This window comes from Neospora caninum, chromosome VIII, assembly GCF_000208865.1.
Source record: "Neospora caninum Liverpool complete genome, chromosome VIII".
Taxonomy (NCBI): domain Eukaryota; phylum Apicomplexa; class Conoidasida; order Eucoccidiorida; family Sarcocystidae; genus Neospora; species Neospora caninum.
The window spans coordinates 4369039-4383377 of record NC_018395.1 but is presented as its reverse complement, the minus strand read 5'-3'; the positions used below and the strand labels follow the sequence as shown (position 1 = coordinate 4383377).

The 14339-nt window shown below is 51.9% G+C and overlaps 1 protein-coding gene across 1 annotated transcript; it reads right to left on the bottom strand.

The window, feature by feature from the left end:
• Nucleotides 1–381: 381 nt before the first annotated feature.
• Nucleotides 382–12942, bottom strand: NCLIV_035550 (GH22156, related; the record flags this gene model as incomplete). Its single annotated transcript, XM_003883757.1, has 19 exons — nucleotides 382–553; nucleotides 664–699; nucleotides 1263–1528; nucleotides 2838–2900; nucleotides 3197–3261; nucleotides 3546–3618; nucleotides 4435–4577; nucleotides 4894–5034; nucleotides 5562–5649; nucleotides 5907–6037; nucleotides 6444–6590; nucleotides 7165–7248; nucleotides 9006–9018; nucleotides 9044–9134; nucleotides 10213–10241; nucleotides 11145–11195; nucleotides 11783–11833; nucleotides 12135–12173; nucleotides 12658–12942. 19 exons carry the CDS (start codon nucleotides 12940–12942, stop codon nucleotides 382–384), a joined length of 1968 nt encoding a protein of 655 aa, XP_003883806.1.
• Between the last annotated feature and the right edge of the window lie 1397 nt (nucleotides 12943–14339).

Here is a 14339-nt window from a genome sequence, read left to right as displayed (position 1 = left end):
CTGTTTAGTCTCGCAATCCGTTCAGACGTCCCCCCGCTACTGCGAGGCTGCAGTGCTGTGTTTCTCTTGCGACAGGCAGAATACCACAGGTATTTCTTTCGCAGAAAGACCAAGCCTCTTGCGCGCGCCACTGTTAGGACCGGCCTGCCGTATGGCTAGAAAGTGCGCCGTGTCTTGCTCGTTGGGTTCAAAGGAGATTGAACTATTCGAATTCCAGTAAAGAGATAGACTGAAGGAGACAGAGTGGTAGATGGAGAGAGGACGAAGCTGAGTGTCCGTTCGTGCAGAGGCCGAGAGATCCCTCAGGAACGAACTGTCAGCGCATGGTTCAACACGAGAGACTGTGAATATCTCCACTTTGAAGCCGGTAACGTCTCCTGATTAGTCAAATTCGTGTAGACGTGGACCGGGAGGCTTTCTCTCGCCGCACAAGTTGCCTCCGATTTTCTTGTCTTTCTCTGTGCGAGACTCGGGACTTCGGTTCTCACCGCTAGACGGATTGCAGAGTTTCCAGTTGTATTTCCTCGCCGCCTCAAGCGCCACTTTGCGGAACCTGACGTGAAGGCCCGATGTTCGCACAGGGAAGAGAACATGACCGCAGAAAGCGTGTGCAGGCTCGCCTTCCCTTGCGGGAGAGAGTGGCTGGGGTTAAAAGCGCCTCACCTCAGTTTGGCGACGCTGTTAAGATTTGCAGCGTATCTATAGGTGAAACCAGAGAAAACAAGCACAAACGACGCAGAGAAAAAAATGCAAATAGCACTGAGAGAGCGGAAAGCGGTGCGACTCACTGGACGATCTAGAGGTTAGGTCTCACTTGCACATCAGCCGGCCAGCGTGTACACTCGCGGCAAATCAAGCGCCCTCAAAATTTCAAAGGCAACTGCATGCTCTGTCCTTTGCACTTCCCTCGTATGTTACCTCTCACGGACACAACTTTTTGTTCTCTTGCCAGGCACTGGGCCGATGTTGGGATCCACCTTGAAAGGGTGTCTTGATCGAGGAACACTACGTTTTCGAAGTTCCATTGACGCGACCAATGGATCTGGCTACATGGCCCTCCTCGGAACCACTCTGATGTAAAGTTGTTATGCCCCGACATCAAAGAGCTGCCGTTTCCTCACGCGTCGGGGAGGGACTAGGGATCGTGCTGTCAGCAAGGTTCGAAATTTCTATGTTTCCGCTTCTGACGGATCTTCCGAGACACAACCCACACAACATGTTCAGGTTGTGCAGCGAAGCCAGCTTCCTGTCGGCGCACTCACTTGAAGGTTTCGAAACACACCAGCGCATCTGCCTTGAGGCAGTTGTCGAGAAACGAAGGCTCCAAAGGCGATCTCCCGCTAACAGGGGAAGTAGCCGGACGTTCCTTGCTGACTGTGTCGTCTTCCACTGGCTGCTTGGTCGCATCAGCGGTGCCGGCCGCGCCGGGCGTCTGCCGATATTTTCGCGAGGGACTTGCGTCCGCCAGCACCCCGCCGTGCTTGAAGAGCGGCACCGTCGCTACGTTAGCTACGATGACACAGTCGAACTGGTGTGTGTATCTGAGGCAAGGGACACAGGGGAAAAAAGCGGTAGAGAAACCACACATTTACTCGGCGTGTCGCCCAGCGTAGTTGTGCAAGAGGCGGTTTTCAGGGACAAGGTCTGACCAAACTTTTACCCACGTCAACAGGCGAAGGCGCTCAGGGTTCGAGGTTGGGCGCAGCGGCGACAAGACTCGCGATCAGGCGCGCTCCCGCAAAACGTTTCCGACGTGTGTCGACGCCAAGACTTGCCTTGGTTTCGCCAGGATCTCCGTGGCAGGCCCTGTCAGAAAGCTGATTCTGACGTTTTGGAACCCTAGGAAAGATAGCGACCGCAGAAGAGGCCAGAACACAGACCAGGACTGAGACCCATACATAACGGTACCGAATGCGCAGGCCGTGACTCTCCAGGCAGCAAATCCATCGAGTGTCTTCCTAGGTAGGTACCTGGCAGGAGCGGCCGTGTAAATTCCGAAGCCCCGTTCGACTCTGGTGCGTCTGTTCCACCTGCAGCAGCTGTTGCATGCGATAGATTTCGAAGCTGTTTCCCCGGATCCGAAGCGCGGTTTTCATGACACTCTGACGCGGAAGCGCTCGCTGCCTGGCTTTGGCTGCCTGCATCCGACGCGACGTGCCTTCGGCGCTTTGGCGACGCCTGGGAATCGAACATGCACGAGCTTTCCTCGCCGCCAGGGCTCGACGGCTCTTCCAGTCTCTTGCACTCCGTCAAAGGTTCTGGTGTCGCTTCGACCTCCGGTTGCGGCGCATCACGCGTGATACTTCCTGGGGATTCAGAAGGAACGGATGCCGAGTTCTGTCTTGGCTCTAAGGCGAGGAACGCCATCTCAGTCGGCGACGGATACGGAGGCCTGCATATTCGCAGCATCGCATCGCCACGGAGACACATGTGAGTCGGGGACGTACCAAGGATGTGCGCGGCATCTACACCCAGTGCGCTCGCTGCGCAGACGGTTGAGGAGACGAGCGGCAATCAGGAGGTGAATCTCCAGGAACCGAGCGTGACGAACTTGTCTTCGTCTTCTGACTGAGGAGGAAGGCAAAGATCCTGAGGGGCCACATCGCAACACGCAGAAGACGACCGACAGTTGTGATCAGGCAGAAGAGCGTTTTTTTGCGAGTTCTCTGAGAGACACTTGCGTGACGAGAAAATCACCCCGTCAACTTGGAAGCGGGGCGCCGTGGCACTAAGAGACTGCAGGCTGCTTCTCAGCGCTCTTTACGAGCTGCAGAGCGACAAACCGGTTTGCAACGATCACGTTCAACAGAAGAATCTGGCCCTTGCGATACACTCACGCGCTGTTCTTGGAGATTGTAGAGAATCGACGTGATGTTGAACGTCATGATGTCGTGGGAGTTCTGTCACACACGTCAGCAGAGACAGAGACATGCCCCATGGTGTATCTTCTCCCGCATGCCACGTTGAAAAACTGCATCCGCTCTAGAGTCAGAGACTCGGGGTAACAGTTCTCCCAACATGGCGAAGTAGAATTCTGCTGCAGCGGTCCATGAGCACGTGGTTGCTGCTCGCAAGCGTTATCCAGGCCACTGCCACATCATGGAGTCCAGGCATCAAACCCAGCCTCCCCATCTTTTTTCTTCTTAAAGCTTTTTGGACGGTCACGTGAACCTCGCTCGAGGTTGGAAGAACTCACGTAGCGCTGGCTGTCTCCGATCTTGCGGTAGAGACGGTCTCTGTAACATTGCCTTGTCTCTGCGCCTGCGCACACAGGAAGGGAAGAACGCCGTCCCCCCGATACACTGGTGACTCTCGCATTCGAAGCCGTAGCGCAAACCACTGTGTCCCCGACAGAAACCCTCACAGCCTCTTGTGAATGAAGCATTCCTTCTTTGTGGCCGCGAGTGGGATAGACAAACGAGAAAACCTGGAGCCCCATTATTGCGGACTGGTCACTCTGTTGCCAGGAAAGCGAGAAACAGAGTTGTCGCGCCGCATCTGCTCAGGAGTATCGAACGCCTCTCGGTCTGAGGTAACAAACCCACCGTATGCGTAGAAGGGACCATTGACGATGTCGCCCCAGAAGCCCCGAACTTTGACGCTTTGTCCTCGCTTCGTCTGGGGAGAGACAGAACACGGCCTGGAAGACCGATCTGAGTCCAATGACTCCGCTCAAATCGTTCAGTCTAAGCTGAAGCTTCTACACCTCGCGTGAAGGCCTCATGAGTGAGTCCAGTGGTCAACCACAAGCAGCTTGTAACCTGTATCTCGGTGAAACACTCGCGTATAGGTGACTGAGCCGGAAAGCACACATCTGTGCAGGCAGCTGGTCTGTCCGTCGTCGCATCCAAGCCTTTCCGCTCCGTGGGGGGGATGCGACAGCGGCTGTACAGCGCCCACAGCGTGACTTACATCTCTTGCACTTGTGTAGGAAGCAAGCGTTCTGTTCGGATCGGAGTGATCGGCAAGACGGGTTTCGAACGTCACGCCTGAGCAGACACCGCCGCAGGTGAAGTGTTGCTGTCATAAATGCACTCTCGAAAGTTTTGGCGTCTTGAGCCGCGGAGGCGGAGAAGGCAGTGCAGCATTCCTTAGCCACTGGGGCGACAGAACACGGCGCACACACGTTTCCTTCACGGTACACCGACGCTCCTTCAGAGTTCGGCAGCTCACGGCTGAGCGGGAATGTGTTGTGGGAGACGCTCCATTGTCCAGATCGACATTTCCAGTGCCACACCACGGTTTCTTTCCGCTCTACCTGTGAGTGCAAACCGTTTGTATTGCCGCCAGTGTAGGATGGGAACCTGCAGAGACCGTGGGAAACGAAAGGCAGCTGTCCACGGCGATCCTGTCAAGACCGAAGAGCCGGTAATTGCCTCCCTTTTGGAAGGCGTCTTTGCATCCTTTGGAGCAAGCGGCAAGTGTTCGACTCACCATGGGACAAAGGTTCATTTGGTAATTCCAGTCCATTAAGTTTACTTTATAGTCGAATCTCTGCCCATAACAATGTCTGAGTCTCTGGTCCCGTAGAGCTTCCAAATCGAACTGCACAGCCGGATGCCAGGCCGCCAAGACTTCTGAAGAAGCGAGTCAAAGGGACGAGATACGCAGCTTGAGAATCACGGGCGCGTGACGTACTCGCGGGGTGTCGCCCCTCCAACAGCTCGTACCCGACATCTAACTCCCGCATACCGTTTTCGACACACGTTTCGTCTTTACCCTATCTTTGTGGGAAACGACGCCTGCCAAGGCTCGGGGAGTGCCTCTTAGCGTTCGCCGTGGACCTCGCGTTGCAGGAGACAAAACGAAGAGTTCCCTAGCAGTCCACACCTGTGGGTTTCCTCGCACAAATACCCCCTGGAGACAGACCAGAGTCACGACCCATTTGGTTACCTTGTATTTCGTCTCGCTGACGATGCTTCAAATGCGAAAGATCCGCCAGGGCGTCTAGCGGGTGCGGACGCTCCTCACAAACAAAGCTGCACCAGACAGGCGGCAGGATTGAGAGTTTTCTTTGAGAAATTCTTGTGCCCTCTGGGATCTGCTTGAGGCATGCGGCGCGACGGCGGCGGGCACCCGCACCGCAGCCACTGCGAATACGGACGCAGTTAATATCCCGCCGGGGTGATGTACGATGAACGCAACCGCAAAGACATCGGCGGTGGATGATTACTAACTCAGTTAACGACGCTTGGCGCTCGTGTACGTAGGCAACGGTTTTCGGAAGCAGGCGCGTGTTCGCGTAGAGGTCGATAAAGGTTTCTGTCCTTTCTGGCGACGCAAAGATCGACAAAAAAACGGACACATTTGTTTCCGTTTTGGCTCGTTTGCGGCAGCGGTCGCGCAGCGCCTTTGAAATATCAGGAGATTCTTTCTGCCAGTAGGTGTTTCTGGAAGATCGCTCAGTAGGCGACTATCCCCGCAGAAAGTGGCGGAGGAAACCCTTTCGAATGGAACCGCAGCAGCAAACAGGAGGTGAGCCTTTAAATGCTGTGGCGAACGTGAGAGCGCGTGAACCTTTCCGACAGTTCAGAGCCCGCGCAGGCGTGGTTTCTGCGTACCTCTCAGAGACATCGACGTGTCATTGACGATGTCTAACAACAGGAGATGTCTGGCCAGCACTTCAGGTGCCTCTTCGTGTACAAAAAACTGGACAGAGACAAAAAGAAGCATACAGACGGACAAATACGACAAAACCAGCGGGCCTCCTACTGTGACACAGGACGACTGCTATAGTTAGTTTTCTTTGCACTTTGTGCAACATCAACCTTTCTGATTCGGCTGAGGTAGACTCTAACTTTGACTTTCCGAGTAGGGCGCCCTCGGCTTGTCTGTGGGGACAGTCAAGTTCTACGGGAGCTAACCACGGAAAGTTGAGGAACATGACTGTCGTGCAACCGACTTACATGAACCCGGTAAGCTCTGTTTTTCTCCTTCCACAGACGAGCTGCAGTGAAGAGAATGTGCTGTACGTCGCCGATGCCGAGCAAAAGAATGCTGAGGTCCTTCTCATTCTCTTCGACTTGTCCCGAGGGGTCTGTGTGTGTGTGTGTGCACCACAGGTTCTTTCGAAGGAAAGCAAACGTATCCAGTTTTCCTCAGTAGCCGGTTCCTGAAGTTGGCGATTTTCAGCTACGATGTATGCGGTAAGCAGCATGCGTCATTCAGGGACACCCAGAGATGAGCAATACAGGTTCCAGCACAGCTGTGGGATGATGCCGCTTTCTTGTCTGTGGCTACACAACGGTTGGTCTTGTAAGATATTGCGTATACCTCACACCACATCTCCATCCGACAGTTAATGCAGCCCATTCTTCGTCGACATGCCGCTTTTTCCCCTCGGCGCCTTTAGAATTTCGGAGGATCAAGGCCTCATCTGCTACTACCCTCAACGAGACTGTTCTTAGAGGTTCAGGCCTGTTGCTCTGTCCTTCCGCTCTTACCGGTAGTACCGCCACTGTCATTTGTTGGGTCTGTTGTCTCGTCTTTTGCAGCACACTCTGCTGAAATATCTTTACCACAGTGGCGCCGCCATAGAGCCACGATATCTAAGGCGGGTGCGGCAGCCCAGAAACGGACGAACCCGATGCCTGAAGAAACATCTGTTGCCATCAGGCGAACGCGGAAGAAACAAGTGCCCGAGAACTTTTTTCTTAGGAGGCAGAAAACCGCTCCCTGACCTCTGTCTCGATTGGACAAGCGCACGGGTAGATCGCAGATTTTCTGGGGCCTCTGACGCTCGCGAAGATCGTAGAGTACGGTATTTGCACCTTCACTGCCTGACAAGCATCTATCGGAAACGAGTCCAAGGGGTATTGAGGACCTTCGGGAGACTGTCAACTAATGCGCACCAACCGCTCCAATAAATAATACACCTAAAGTAAAGTAACATGGTCCTGTGGTATCCTGGTTGGCAGAAAGAGTCTTTGCCATGTAACGCATACAATCGTTTCTGAATGCAGCTCGAGATGCCGGCGCAACACACCCGACAATAAGCTACTGTTTGAGGGGACGACGCCAAGAGCGGGAGATTTTCTAATGGGACGGCGTCCCGCTCAGCCAATCGGAGGTGCTTGCTGGAACATAAAAGTGAAATATTCCACTTCCAGTGACGGTGGAAATCCAACAACTATTTCGGGGTTTCCTTTCTCAGCATGCACTGACGGTCAACCCAGGCTCTTGACATGCAGCCGCCTCGTTTGCACTTGACGTGGGCATCGCGTGACAGAGGCACCACAACCCGACGAGCTGGAAAAAAGACAAGGAAGGAAAAAATACGTACAGTGTGTTTGGATTTCTTTTGCGGGGATCCTTCACTTTTTCACGCTCCCGGGCCTCGGGGAAAGTGCTGCGCCAGCAGGCCGGTTAGAATAGCAAGATCGGGGACTCGAGTGACTCTGGAGCGCGTGTAGCAGTTATTGTGAGTATAGTACTGGGTCTTCCGCCTGGAGGATTACCTGGAAAATAACGTGAAGCATGTGTCGCGATATGTTCCGTCATTGAGTCTTAGGCCTAATGTCCTGTGACTCTAGACGACATTTTACGAACTCGTCTTCTTCACGGCAGGCGTTTCGCCGGCGTACATTTCCTTGTTTCATGATCGGGTCACGGTACCACTATAGGTCTGCATTATATGCTGATGATAGTTATCCTGAGTTCAAGGGAAGTTGCCGGCTTTATGTCTGATATTTAAAAGGAATGCGTCTCAGTTTCTGTGCCCCAAGGCTAAATCGATAAGTGATACAGTCGTGTGCCACTTGGGACGACATTTGTTCACATGACCCTTTTAAGTGTGGCGAGGACGGCGGCGTTCCGTGGATCGTATTTTTCACAGGTGTGCGGGTGATTCTAAGATAGATATCTTGTGTCCCGAACGGGCTTGATATCTGCAGAGTTACGGATTTCAAGTCCAACGATTGTAAGTTGTTTGCTTCTCCTGCAAAGGCCTACGCACGCCATGAGCAACCTCCGAACCGGTTTATCCGTCCAAACTGCGTTCAGCTCGTATTAGTGGTCTTTGCACGTGTACAGCACGCCGCCGATATGCAAACAACTACAGAGCCTGACATCTGAATTCATGAGCTCTATACGAACCTTGAGAATTTAGACTGCACATTCGAAACACTTCCCTGTTTAAGTCTAACGTGGAATTACGCACGACTGGAAAAAAATAGCTTGGACCGCCCTGCAGTCTCAGAATGCCAGCTGACAGTAAAGCATCCAGGCCACGATTGAAACGCCGAGCCTCAGTCACCAGGATGCACGGCTTTTTGGCTGTGAATCACAATGCAAATTTCACCAGAGAAACATCATCTTGTGATCCGGTCGAAATACATTCACTCGTCCGGGAGATTGCCGGATACAGAACGGGAGGGCACTGACTCTCCGGCATGCCCTCTGTCGTATCGCTTCAGGTTTCGATTTCAGTGAAAGGCTCCCGTTCTTCTGACAGCATTCCAGCCTGCGCAAGCGAAACAGTAACCCGCACTCGCCAGGAGGATTGTATATTAGTGGATTTCTTTCGGGAACCGATCTTGGAGTTGCTTCAAGCATGGTGTTGGACAGGCCTCCACCCAGAAGGGGAGGCCGGGTGAGTCACCGACGACTTGGTCGAGTGCTGAAATACAAAACGCTGGAGAAAGCTAAGGTGGATGATTGTGAACTCGCGGTGTGCAGGAGCTACATCTTGCATGTTTCCGTTCGTCTACCTGTTGGAAGAAGGGGAAAGAAATGCCCATTCGAAGAAGCCAAACCGGCCGAGTGCACGGGAGCTGCAACGTAACAGCCCAACCATAGGAGGTCGAGAGACGCTGGGAATGCTCGACGTTGGAAAGAGTTGAGGCAGCAGTTACTTAGTTCGTGGTAATAGGAGTACTCTGCGTGTTTGTAACCTCTCTACCCTTTCAGCGCAGTACATTGTTTACCATTCGAAGGGTAACCTGTCAGTCTACGCTCGTTTGATTGCGCGCACACAAGGGCTGCCGCAGCCGTGTTGCGGAACTTACTATTGGGAGGCACCTGGCCAGATCGAAGCCGTCGACACAATCGCGGGCGCTCTAGAGAACGGAGGGCAGAACAAAGTGGGAACCAGTTGAAAATAGAAGCAGTCACTCATCCCTATGTTAGGCACACGCCTGCCCGTGTATGCCCTAACTCGCCCATGAATGCACAATGATATAAATATACCACAAAATAATTTCTTTTGTGTACTTATCGGTACACATGCACAGTGGGTTCTGTAGCTTCACGGGCTGAGGGTAGCGAACACTCTGAATGCATTTCTCAAAAAAATAGTGTAGTCTCCCTTCCGACACATCAGCGTATAGTCAACAAAAGGAGCAACACTCTTCCATTCGTCGGTTCTCATTTGCATACAGCATATATTACAAAATCGTCACATAGCATATTCCCCAAATGCCACAATATGTCAGAGACGTTCTTGTCCTCGAGTGTACGACCAGAAATCACTGAGCGCTTTGAGAGAAGTAAGCTGGGCTGGTTTCTATACAATGGAGATCAGGTCTGCGCATCAAAAACAGAACGGTCAACCGTGGTACAAACTGACTTGTTCAACCCTTCTGTCGGAGTTGCGTGTTTTGTGCGGGTTTCCGTGCTCTCGAACTTTGGTGCAGTTGGGTGCGTGAACAGCAGGCAGTAGTGACCCTTCAGAATAATATGAACAACCACAGACGTGTGCTCTATGACAGTTTGTGTGATATAGCCTTCTCGTCCGAGTTTTCGAAAAGCGGCGTTTTGCCACTGTTCTTTTCCGAGCAGTTGACAGCTGCTTTCTTACCCAATAGAAGTGCTCAACGGCCCGGACTAACTTGCCACTACGCGCAAACAGGCATTGTGGGCTTTTGAATTACGCCTGTTACTTGCAACCCGGGAGGGTGAATCGGAGCCGCAGTATCTGCAGCGGGCTGCCAGTGGACGCGAGCATCCTTTTCCTTAAATGCAGCTGTTACTGCTGTGTACCTGCTATGCGTCAGCGTACACCAACTTTTCAAAAGTCGACACTGACGACGGAACCCCTCCGGTCCTTACACAGCGCATGGCACGCCGCGCAGCACCACACGTACGGGACTACAGACGCGTACATTATGAATTAGATCTGGAACTGCAAGCTGACTAAGAATAGCTTGTCTCACAGCTGAGACAATCGGTGGCTCGTGAGCCTTACTTCGTATGTAGGTCAGGCTTTAGCCGTACCACTGGAATCTCGCGGATAACGAGTCGTACTGAAAACGGGAACCAGGGAAGACACATAAGCGCCAGCAGTTTTCAAAAAAGCGGCGATGCATACACACACACATGAAAAATAAGTGAGCGACTGATACGAAAAACGACGCGACCGGGCGTCGTTTTATGATGGGGAGCACTGAGGCAGCTCCAGCGCTACAAGTGGAATGTCCTTTTCGAATGTTTCGCCGAAAAACAGCAGGGTGCCGATTTTTGCATACTCGTGCACCGATGTGCGCTTCGTCTTCCTGGAGACAACTCATCACTTATTCAGTGTGAGGTCAGCCAGCGGGTCGCACGCAGTCTAACTTTTTCGTAGACTCACACTTCAGGTATTGCCGGATGAGCTTCTTTGCTTTGGCAACAACGCTTGCAGGCAGCTTGCAATCATAGAATATGCAAGACTCTGCTTGCTCCACAGCGTCCTAAGGGGAGCATCTCCGCTGTCGCACACTCTACGTTGTTTAGAATGCAGTGGGACTTCGGCTGTAGGACTGGGTACACAGGGGCGGGTTTAAATAAAAGGCTGGAGTTTCGGATCGGTACCAAGCTGACTAGAAGCCCCTCGGTGTGCACTGAGGCGGTAACAAGCCTCTTGCGTTTCCGTTGCCACTAAAAGACTACAGATAGACGTCTGCATGCTTCTTTCAAATAAACTAATGGGAACAACAGTCCCCGGCCGAGAAGTGGGGGCCCAATCTGTTCCCACTCATGTAGGCTTGCGTTTTCGTCGTGAAGGCCAGCATAGCAACTTCGTTGCTAGCTGCCAGCAGCCGGGATGTTGTGCTGCGCGGCGTTGCGTCGTCCAAAGTCACGAAGGCACCCCACTCACCACTCATCCAACAGAGGGGACGGAGCCCCCTCAGAATGAGGGCGCTTCTGCGAACCTGTGCCGACCCTACCTTGGGGATCTTGAAGCCATCCTCATTGATGGACAGAATCCGAAGCAGCTCCTGAAATCCGTAACACCCTCTCGGCACTCCGCATTGAAAGGATTGAAGTTCGAGCGGGTTGGTTGCAAACACGAAGTATTTCAAAGCAGAAAAACACCTAGAGTCAACAGTAGTCGGATTGGCTTTGAGAGTGTGCTTTCAGAAAGAGAGAACTGCAGCCTCTCGTTAGCCCTTGAATGTGCTCCGCAGTTCATCTACCAGATGTATCCCCTGCCAATACTAAACCAGTCCCTGCAGTCCCTGCGTGAACAGTTAAATTTGTTGAAAACGTAATCACGTTTTTTCCACCCGAATGTGTATGTTATACGCCTCTTATACGGTAGGGATACGGAACTATAGGCCATGTTTACGGATACAGGTGTCCTTTAACATTCATGAACAAATGCATCAAAGCGGCCTACGTCGAACTACACTTTACCTATACATACAAGCACGTATACGCACATGAGTGCGAGCAATGCAGACTAAACATCTGATCGGTTCACCGGCAGCATTCCGTACCAGTGTTGCATGTAGCTTTTTGCAGGCGGCCTCTACCAGTAAAAGGAAGGTTGCGACCCTAGAGCACTTTTAAGCCAAAGCCTTACGGTGATCGCAGCAACAAGTTGTTGCTCGGTATCGCGTTTCGCCTCATACTCCTGCAGCAAAGGTCGCATTGTCGAAACATTCCACGAGCTGCGTAGTTACTTCACCTATGCCTCGTGAGCGGAAACAGGGAGAATTTGGGAAGGAGTTACTTTGGCCATACTTCCCATTTCAGCAACACAGAGAAGAACCGGACAATGGATATCTCTTGGAATCGTATCGTGGGCAAGTCCTCAGCGAGAGAATACAGTACGGCGTTGACGAGAAGCAAACATTTGTGTATGCTAAAGCACCACAGGGGATGCTACGCATTTTCATCAAGGTATATTTCTACGAGTTTGAAACTCTACGTACTTGGGCATCCTCGAGAACGGACAATTTTCCCTCAAGATCCTGATGCACACGCAGCAACACGTGAGAGAGCAGTCCGCCTAGACAGCTGGTGAGTGTTTAACGAATTTTTCACACAGAACCGAATCCACACCCATACACTATCAGCTAAACTAAATTGGTTTTGCATCACACGGACCAAGGCTAAACATCCCCCCCCCCTTGCACCTCTGTCGATACACAGCATCGTGTGGACTACCGATGCAATTGCCAGTTGGAAAGTAATGCGTGTTACGCTCTTTTTTTAGGCCCAGTAAACTTCCATATGTCCTTGTAACACCTGCATCGATCTCAAGTCCAGATGACACGGCAAGTTCTTCTCAAACGCATATAAGAAAACATGTCAGTGTTCCCAAGAATAACGAAGCGACACATGTACATGTTTTTTACGGCAGCTCCAGATATCAGCGAACTCGATTACAGTAACAGTTCCCTTTGTGCCTCGTTCTTCACCGCGACAGGCGCTTCACAGCAGCTTGTCACCCACCACGATGAGGTCAATCGGCTTGAAGATTTCTTTCATGACTTTTCCAATCTCGTGGCACACACGTTCTTCGAACGCAGCCCAGACATAATCGAAGACTTGAAACCGCTCTCTCAAATCGCCCTGAAAGGCGACGAGCCCCGTGCTTGCGAAGTCGCAGCTGAGGCCTTTCTCGATCCACGCAACAATTCCATTCACGTGGAAGTCAACATCCATCAAAAACTGATTAGCAGCCCCTTGGAGGTCCTCGCCATCCAATGTAAGGCCTCGTCCGCTAACAAAGACCATTGAGTTGCGCGTCAGAATGGTCCGTGCATGACGCACGACGTCCGGAGGATATCCCGCTGGGGTGTACTGCGGGGTCGGATATAGTAACCGATGGTGAGTTTGAAATCTGAAATCCTTTGGACAGCCGACCTGCGGTAAACAATTTGGGAAGCAGAGAGAAAACAGAATGCGGTCGTAGGCTGTTCTCGAGGAATATGGTTGGATTCTTTTGCACCACAGTACACAATACACAGACTTCAGGGCCAACCCTCATACATATTACGCATCAAACAGTCTATGCTCGAGAATGACTCTCCCGATTCGCGCATGCCGGCTAGGTATTTTCGTTCCCATAACAATGATTCTCACGGCAAACTCGCGGAACGTATGCGTGCTTTGCCTTAGTGGAACCGTCAAGATCGAAAAATAAAGAGATCCAGTCGCATGTCAATTGGGCGCTCAAATTGTATCAGGTCTGTCGATGCAGTTGATTCTCCGAAACTCCACAGGGGTTGTGCACAAGAACGAGGAGACGGCTACGCGATTTGCCAGCAACTGTGCTAATCCGCAAATCGAGGCTTCAACATGTTGGCCATCTATCGGATAAACGATGAAATGAAGTTTCTCTTTTTACGGGGCGATTCCGTGCGTCTCTACGGTAGATACAAAACAACTTGCTGATGTGATAAACAAAGACTCATTTTAACTTTCGGCGCCTTCAAACAACCTTTCTGAAGCAAGCGGCAGCGAACCGTAGCCGTTCCCGACGTACCAACCTAAGGAAGATGATTATGCACTACCGATATTCTGGGCGAGACTGACGATTTTTTGAGTTGGTGAGGGGGACCATGACACGAGTCACTCCGGAAGCAGAGCAGTTTCCGATACAGCCGAGAGAAAAGACCTCGATACACAAAAAGACGCAAACTATGACGACTTTCTGAGGACGGAAAGTTGCTTCACCTTCATGGAGATTCCTATACGTCCGAGAACGGACAGGAGCGCCGCAATAGAGTTCTCCGTTTCTGTATCGATAGAAGGCTGATGCACTGAGGGAACTCCCCCAGGCAAGTCTAGAAGACTCCGCATACATTTGTACTGGTGCGTCTGAAGAAAGCGAGTGACCTCGGGGCGACACAATTTCTTTTTCCCCTTCTGCCCTTTTTTCGGCGGCATTTTTCAAAACCTAAAGTCTGAGCCTTGTCTCCTTTTCTCCACCCCCTTCTCACCGAAAAAAAGGAGCGAAGCACACGTTCGCGGGTCAGTATGGCCAGGCGGTGGTGAGATCCAGCATCAATGCAGGAGAGTGCACAGTGCCTGGGAGGCGTCCTTTAGCCACGCAGTTGCATAGTAATCTCGCTATTTATCGTATCTACAGGTTGTTGGAGATGTACGCACCAAAACAGTGGCTACATATC